This window comes from Cyrtonyx montezumae, unplaced genomic scaffold, assembly GCF_038088225.1.
Source record: "Cyrtonyx montezumae isolate F1298 unplaced genomic scaffold, pur_monq_1.0 scaffold_8, whole genome shotgun sequence".
Lineage (NCBI taxonomy): Eukaryota > Metazoa > Chordata > Aves > Galliformes > Odontophoridae > Cyrtonyx > Cyrtonyx montezumae.
Window position 1 is genome coordinate 42180419 of NW_027072089.1, and position 9082 is coordinate 42189500.

The 9082-nt window shown below is 39.7% G+C and overlaps 1 protein-coding gene across 1 annotated transcript in view; it reads left to right on the forward strand.

The window, feature by feature from the left end:
- The window catches only part of CDH2 (cadherin 2), a 115879-nt gene extending 110426 nt beyond the window's left edge, over positions 1-5453 (forward strand). Inside the window, exon 16 of the mRNA XM_065753464.1 lies at positions 4806-5453. Coding sequence (XP_065609536.1) covers positions 4806-5012 — 207 coding nt within the window. The 3' untranslated portion in view covers positions 5013-5453. The remainder of the gene's footprint in view (positions 1-4805) is intronic.
- Positions 5454-9082: the final 3629 nt, after the last annotated feature.

Genomic DNA, 9082 nt, shown 5'->3' on the forward strand with positions numbered 1-9082 from the left:
CACAGTAGTTTTATCTTAATTTTAATTATCTTTAATTTCACGTCAAAATTTCCCATGGCAAATGTGATTCTAATAAGTCTATTAGAACAACAGTAGTTGTTAGAACAATCAGTTGTTTGCTTATAGTAGTCACTATTACAGTTAATATTCCAAATAATAAGTATCTGATGCATAAACATTCAGGCTGCACAGGTTTTCAAATTCACTTCAGATAACACCCTTTGCAGCACACTGTAAGGAACCCCAGCAAGATTATGCCAGAACAAATGGGTAAGTTTCTCTCAGTTTCGTGTGGAATAAATGAAGGAAATATCTGCTGAAGGTGCCAGCCTTCTTTCTTAGAATAGTTCAGACAGAGGATATGCTAAATTTGGCATGGTTAGGCGAAGGACTTTCTTCCACTGTGACTGCAAGTCACACCATAACTTCTGTCTTGGTCAGCCCTAAGCCAGACTGCTTCCCAAACTAATCAAGTTGCTAGCTGAACAGAGGGAGCCGAGCTGCCTTTCAGTTGTCAGTTCCCCTGCAACAAAGTTTGCATTTCCCCTGTTGGCTTAAAAATATGCAGTGCTTTGTATTTTGGAGGACTTGGCCCTGTTCCCAGAGATGCCGATCGCTGTCAGCCTTTGGAATGCTGGCCCATATGTGGGAATTAACTCAGTCTGTTGAATGCTCACCAGAACATCAGATGCAGTGCCCACAGTGCCAGTATTGTTCAAACTGGCTACTGAATTACTCCAACTTCTTGGCAAAAAAGAACCATACATCATTTGTTTCAGATAGTAGAGGACTTCTAGCTACCAGCACCTGAGGAAGCATGAGGTGTTTTTTCTCTCTTGATCCTATTACAGACGAACAAAAGATGAAGAAGACCTAGTGGATCATCTTGTTTTTTGTTTTTCCCTTTGGCAGTACTTACTTTGTTTCTTTCAGTGTATTATTTTCAAGCTGTCATCAGTTGTATTAAATCTACCTAACTCAGTGATACCTATGCAAGTATGAGTATTTTGTAGTGTTCTAATAACTTCTCGGTTGAAAAACAAGTACCGAGTATGATAAAGCCTTCAAGTATTTATAGCACTTGCAAAGTTTAAACAAAACATGAACTTTGTAAAATAAGAAGGTTCCAGAGGTGCCTTATAATCAAAATACGTTTTGCAGGCATAAGCTAAATGACCTTGGGGACTTTCTTGTTTTGTCTGTTTCAATGGATAGATGAATCTCTAATTTAAGGGGGGCGAGAAAAAAACATCCTTTTCTTCCAGTTCAGTGTACAAACAAGTCAGGGAAATAAGTCATGTGTTATTAAGAATCCTCTATAGACACTGTTTTCCATTTTGAGCTCTTTAAAACATAACCTACAGAATCTGGAGCATAATTAGTGCTAGGAATAATCAGGATTTGCAGGACAGTGTTTATCAGGCCTGTTTGAAGAAGCTTTGTTAAACTCATTTTCAAGAACTGCCTATTCTGTCCCTTGAAATCTTGAACAAATCATTGTGGTGGAGAGTTTGTGACTAAGAATATATTTATAATCAATAGAGGACACAGCCTGAGGTAAATTAATTACAAACTGAAAGTCTCATCCCATGAGAACGTGAGGGGCCCTCAATTCATTCTTAGTAAATTGCTATTGATACAGTGTACCTCTGAGCAGAATAGGGTCCCTCAATGTTTTCTGTTTTCTCTTGCCAGGTAAAAAAGCAAGTTGAAACCATCTTTCATACTTGCTTGTAGGGCTCCATTCTTTCATTCTCATCAAAAGTCTGCCTTATTAAGTAGTAAGGTTAATAAAAATAAAAGCATTGGATCAGATTTTGTAAAGTTTCATGCTATTTTGATATCTGTGGATTTTGTTTTCATTCACTTCGGGACCAAGCAAGTATATACAAGACCAAGCAAGTTATATAAGTATAATTTAAGGGTCACTATCATTCCTCTGTTAAGGCGCTGTAGTATTTCCTCTTCCTCCTCCTTATCTCCTGATCAGTGAAAGGATCTGCAACAGATAAGGAAGAGGAATAAGTAAGCTTCCTAGTCAGTCTATCCTAGATCTCAAACTCTGCCTTTGTATTGCTGTGACCTTATTGGCTGTCACGTCAGCTTCTCTTCAGTAGCTGCTTGATGTTCATTGCTCGAGTAACAAATGCAAGTAAATGTATCTTAGTTCTGTATCTTTCAGGGAGATCTGCCCTCAAATGTGCCCCCACAATTCAGCTGTTGAATAACCTGCTCTAGGAAACTGCAGGTTTTCAGATCAGGAATCTGTAATTGAAACAACTGCAGATCCACTGTTCTGAAGTTCTTGAGCACCTCTGAGAAAGACTGAGGAATCTTTTGAGGAGTGGTTGACAATACCACTCCATCAGAAACAGCGTCAGCAGTCACTGGCAGTCATTTTTGCCTTCTTACTCATGCCAATACAGCAGTTTGTGGTACTGGAAGGAATGGCATAGTAAGCAAACAGGTGGCAGTACTGAAACCGAGGGGAGCTTAATAAGCCAATGTAATTGCCAAAGTTGACATCAAGCATCTCCAGCTTCAGACGTGCTGTAGAACCCAGCAGTTCAGAGAATATGCTTAGCAGAAGGGACGTAAAATCTGTGGTATTTCTTAATCATCTTAACATGCTTTACAAATATGGCAGAGAAATTAGTTGTCTTGAAGTTAGAAACTATGTTCAGTCATTAAACTAAGAGCATGAAGAATTTTTAATTGTAATAAGTTAATATCCCTTGTTTCACAGGCTGTTCCCAGGCCAGAACTGCAGGGAAATAACATTTCCTCTCCAAACCTCCTCTGTAAATGACTTTTACGTACAAACACCTGAGATTCCTACCTCAGCACTCCTTAAGCCTTCACCTTCCTTGTCACCTCTGTCCAAAAGGCATGGCAGTACATCACCCCTAGCAGGCTTAAGTGAAGGTGCAAATATTTTAAGGCCAGCTACTGCTTAAGGATTTAGATTTCTGCTTCAGCAGCAGAAATAAAGAGAAAGCCTTAGCACTATTAGAAGCTTTGAAGCAGGACGAAGGAAGTCTTCCAACATGTACTTGCTGCCTTTTAGGAACCTTGAATCGTTTGTCCTTATTGTGACTGTCAGGATGGAAAACTGCAAAGAGAAAGATAACAAGCATCACCAATTATTCTTATCAGATAATTCAAAATTATGCTTCTAATACCAGCTATTAATAGCACACTTGATGTTGTTGTACTACGCGAAACGATCGCTTTAAATCCAAAATATGTTCTTGATTGGAGGTCATTAGTTTGATAATTATGCTGGGTCTTTCCAGCACTGATTCCCAAAATCATTTTAGGTACATTGTGCACACTTCTGAATGATTTTAGGTGCTAATAAGCAGGGTTCTTTTATCGATACCTTATGCTTTGTTTAACAGATTCAGGTGTATATATATATTGATAGAGGAAAAAAAAACAGACTTTTCCATTACATCACATCGTTATCGTGCAGTGTTTAGTCTAAAACATACATTTGTAAGAGTGGCATCTTGAATTATTTGATTCAAAGGAGGCACAATCAGTCCTTCTAAAAAAGAGTATAAGAAAGCGTTCTTCAGAGAAATAAATGAGCATTAAAAATTAACAAGAAAATCAGCACAAATTGCCCTGGCTAAAATTAATCTAACGGAGAGCAACTTTAAGTCTTCGCTGAGGCTTAAAGAAGCTTGGCAGTCACATTATTCCTCATCAGTAGCTGCCAGAGTAGATCCATCCTGAAAGTGAAAGATCTTGAAAAATCATTGCTAATCCTGTTGAAGAAACCACAGGGCTGAAAAATCCAAAACACAGGAGGGCTTGCTTTTACTTATAACTTCAGGCTGTAGCTGGTTATGTTCAAGCTGTAACTCTTCCCAGGATAAGTGTGGCTCACCACAGAGCAATTGCTTTGTATTCTAAAATTAAATCTACTCTTCAGGTTTGGAGTTATGTGAGAAAACGGAGGGAAGTCTCTCCTCCCGAACAAGTATGGTTCTTACTCGACATTTCCCTTGTTCAATTTGTTTTGGTTTTAGTTTGGGGTTACTCAGCTGTAGAGGGCTTTAGTTTAAAATTACCAAAGACCTAATATTTGTGTTTATAGCTCGAATACTTTGAAACGAGGCAACAAAGATGGTTATATCGATGCATTTAGCTTTCATGCCTCTTTTTGTGTGTGTTTTATGAGGAGCAGGTGGAATCTTATGGGTGGTAATGGCGAAGCACATGCGGCTTAAGCCAACATATTGTACCTTTATCTCACAGCAGCCTACAGAGGCACATGAATTTTGCAGAGCTAACTAAATATGGCTTTTGGCACACACAGATGGACTGCAGGCCAGCAGTGTCAGTGGATATGTTATTGGCCATGTGAGATAGCTGTTAAAGCAAATCTTTGCAAACATGCCTATTTCTCCTTCCCCATCTGTCTGTTTAACCAGTCCCATATTGCTCATGCCTCAGGTTGTGAGCTGTACAGCTCAGAAACTGTGTATTTATTAGCATTGTTCCTAGTTCAGTGATGTTCTCTGAAGGTTTTCTTAGAACAGTGTGTGTAGGTATTCCAAAATGTTTGGCTTTAAGTGCTGGAAATGTGTCCATTCTGAAGGAAATTGAAGTACATTCTTGCTGGAGTTACAGAGACGTGAACCATGCCACTCTGGTTGTTGTGAACTGCAGAGGGACAAGAACTAGATTTTCTCAAGTCGTGGCTGCTAGATAACAGCACTGCAATGTTCCAGTTACGGGCTGCTTCACTCTCTTACAGAATTTAATCTTGTTTTTTCTCTCTCTCATTATTACAGGGACTTAAAGCAGCCGACAACGACCCTACAGCCCCACCATACGATTCCCTCTTAGTCTTTGATTATGAAGGAAGTGGCTCTACTGCTGGATCCTTGAGCTCTCTTAATTCCTCAAGTAGTGGTGGCGAGCAAGACTATGACTACCTAAATGACTGGGGCCCACGTTTCAAGAAACTCGCTGACATGTACGGCGGAGGTGATGACTGAACTTCAAAGTGAACTTTGTTTTTGGACAAGTACAAACATTTCAACTGATATTCCCCAAAAGCATACAGAAGCTAGGCTTTAACTTTGTAGTCTACTAGCACAAGTGCTTGCTGAAGGCTTTGGCATAGGCTGCAAACCAATTTGGGCTCCGTGGAATATCAGTGATCCAATGCTGTTTGGAAAAAAATATTGAGCTCAGTTACACTTGAATTTTACAGTACAGAAGCACTGGGATTTTATGTGCCTTTTTGTACCTTTTTCAGATCGGAATTAGTTTTATGTTTAAGGCTTTAATGGTACTGATTTATGAAATGATGCATTAAAGAGACAAGATATGTTGGGGTGGGGAGGAGTAAGGTGAATCACAATATGCTTCAATATGCTTTTGTTACATCACATTGCTTTTATTAAAATAAGGAGACTGAAAATTAAAAAAAAAAATCCTCATGGAACAATTTTATTATATGGAAGAGAAGACCGTGAGGTGAACAGTGTACATTACTTCTAGTTTTAGATGTTAGGGGATTTTTTTCACTAAAATTCTAAAACTTATGCAGCTGGTTGCAAATAAAGGGAGTTTTCATATCACCAGTTTGTAGCAGAATTGATTTTCTTTTTCCTTATGCTAGAATGTTAGACACGGTTTGGTCTAAATTCATGTACACTTGGTTTATTTTATTTTATTTTATTTTTTATTTTTTGTTTGTTTTTTTACTTTCTAGTACTTTTTTTTTCCCACTTCACTGTAAAAATGATATGTGTACATAATGTTTTATTGGCATAGTCTGTGGAGAAGTGCAGAAACTTCAGAACATGTGTATGTATTATTTGGACTATGGATTCAGGTTTTTGCATGTTTATATCTTTCGTTATGGATAAAGTATTTACAAAACAGGTTGCAAACAAGTGACATTGAATCAATTGTTGAACTGTAGTTAGAGTACTCAATATTTTTTTTATTTTTATTTTTATTTTATTTTTTGTTTGTTTGGGGAGGGAAAAAAGTTCTTAGCACAAAAGTTTTACATAATTTGTACCAAAAAAAGGGGGGGGAGGGAAGTTGGCCTAATACTGGTGGCACGAGTAAATATACAGTATGTTTTGGGGTTGGGATGGGAAGGGGGAAGGAGCTTGCAAACTGGAGAGACTTCTGAGAACAGCTTTGCCTCTGTATTGTGTACCAGAATATGAATGATACACCTCTGACCCCAACGTTCTGAATAAAATGCTAATTTTGGATCTGGTGCTTGGTTTGGCTTTTTTTTTTCCTGCCTGGGTAGCCCTGAGCATAGTAAATAAAACATACACATTTCAGTTGTGTGCGGTGTGCACTTCTTGTGCATTCAGCGCTGCTGGACTGAATATCAGCTGCTAAGGGGAGAAAGTTTGGCATGGGTTGGGAAGCTAAGTCGTTAGGTGAAGCAGAGTGATGGTGCCACTGCTGGAATTCAGTACTTCCATGAGGATGACCAATTCTGATTGTTTTAATGTACATTATCTAAATAAATCTTTCAGTTTGTAGCTCATTTCTAGCTTGGTTTTGTGGTAATGCTGCTGGTGGTCTAAATGAATAATAAGCTGCACATCCTGGCTGCTGCCTGCTGCGGGAAGTCATTACACTGAAGTAAAGACAGGGCCCCTATTAACCCGGTGCACATCAGCTCAACGTCCCTCAAGGAGAGTGCTGACAGTCATGGAAAACAAGTCCTTTTAAAAGATCAGTCGTTACCAGCCGTGTTTCTAAACTGTTACAATGATTTATTTGCAAACAAAGCGAGCGCAGGAGGTGCAGCAATTCTGCCTTCCATTCTCTTGCTCAGGTTTAAAGTCTACATTTACACTCATTAAGAGCCTAATTGTGAGCAGTGTGAAGCCCACACTCAGCAGAAACACCGCATTCCCGCAGCCTGTTGAGAGAATTGGAGCTGCAGGAGGGGACCCAGGCGGAGTAGTGTGGCAGCTTCATCACAGGGAAAGCTTGGGAAGCTCTGAGTGATGCTCTTCAGCGTGGTGCCACTTCAGTGCTTCCTCAGCACTCAGACTGCAATTTGCATCATGCCATCGTGTTTTCCAGAGGTGAACCCTGAACTCACGGCCAGGGAGTGTTATGTGCACCGTACGACTGTAGGTTACAAAGGGTGATGTCTCTTCCTCGCTGAAGGTTTTCACAGATGTGTCTTTGATGCTGTGAATCCCCCTCAGGTTGAGATAGGTCCCTTTCGTGTTTGCATACCTGGCTGCTACTTATCTCATGAGCTAGTAACCATAGCTTCATGCTGTAACAAAGCCTTAATTTTTCAGTGATGTGTCAAAACTATCAATGAGATTTTTATTTCTTAAGCTATTTCCACGTTAATTAGCAGTGTGGGGAGAACAAATAGGAAGCAGGATGCACAAATGCAAGTCTGGCTACCCGTAATTAAGTAATGAACCCTCTATGAAAGTCAAGATCGAAACTGCAGAGGTGTGTTAAGTGAGCAAAAGACCACTTCTGACACGTTGATTTTTTTTATTCCAACTTCTGTGATTTATACAATAATCCTGTTGTTTATGCTATGTAGAACCAAAGAAATTGGAAATGCTGGATTAATCTTATTTAATTGAGATTGAATGCTAAAAGATAAGGAGAGGTGTGAGCTATACAGGGTTACTACAGCCCATTATTTTGTCTAAACATGGTAGGTGCTGTCTTTTATGGACAGTCAGCTCTTTATGGACAGAACAGCAATAATTGGCTCATACGTTTTGAGTATTAATATATCCATTTCTCTCTGTCTTGGTCAGACAATCTTACAGCTCTGTTTACAGCTGCTTTGCAATTCTAGCCATGGCTCTCAAGCCCAGTGTTAGGTCAGCATTAGGTCCACTGAACAGAACAAAGGGCAAAGCTTTTTTTGTACATCTCAAATGCATTTACAAGGAAAAAAAAAAAACACATTTGAACTGACCCTCATTCCGTCCAGCTTCAGGTTTGTTGCTGTTACAGAAACGTGGAAGTGGTTTTTAGTCTAATACACTTAAATCTCAGAGATCTGAGAGGGGAGATGCTGCAGTTTTGAGGAATCCTGGCTGAGTTTCAGGAATGAGATTAAGCAGCGATACATACTGCTTTTGCTTTGTAGACATCATATCCAAGGGAAGCTACTGATGAGGAAAAAGGCTTGAGGAGCTTTCCTGTCTCATCTTCTCTGCAGGTTGTATTTCCTTTCAGTGTAGGTCCCTCATATGCTATGTCCTGAAATCAAGAGGCTGGAAAGGCGAGAAGAAGGGTCTTTGTTGGAGATAAATGTCACAGAAGACCTTACATACAGACAGATCTAGCTTCCTGTGTTTATTCTGAGATTGCCAAGTGTATTGGTGAAGGAGGTTACTACTCAGCCTGTAGTAGGCTAAAAACAATACTTCGGCTTCCTCCTCGTAGCTCAGCTAAGCAATACTAGAGCTCTCACCTGGTGACTTCATTGCCGGTGTTGCTGTAGTTGTGTAGTGCTGTAGCACTGTTACAGGCTGGGTGGGAAGCTCGCTGTGATCTTTGCGAGTTACAAAAGACCCACATAAATCAGTTTGATAAGGCAGGCAGTAAGCACTGGCTTCTTCTCCTGCTCTGCTCCAAGTGATTTTGTCTTCCCTGGCTCTGCTTTATAAAATGTTTATAAATTCATGTAAATTTTAAATAGAAGATGTTTAATTTAGGGTCTGAATTTGCATACAGAAGATGTTTCACAGTTGTGAACAGTAACATTTTAGACAGCCATTTGCTTCCCTTTGGTGCTGAAGCAGCAAAGTTTGTTCTGACGCTAAAAGCCACATGAAACCTGCTTCAAAGCTCAGTTCCTTGCTGTGTAGTATTTATGGAACCCTACCAAGTTCCTAACACTGAAGAGAGTTTGTATTGACTGCACCTTCACCCAATTCATCTTTTGTGTTAAGGGAAAGTGTCTTCTGATAAGCAATTAGTCTCAAGAGGGTTTTTGCAACATGCCTAGTCATACAAGATATCCAGGTAAGCCACTGCCAATTCTTACCTTAGAGAGCTACTTGCAGCATCCTAAGGAGCCTTCTTCCTAGCA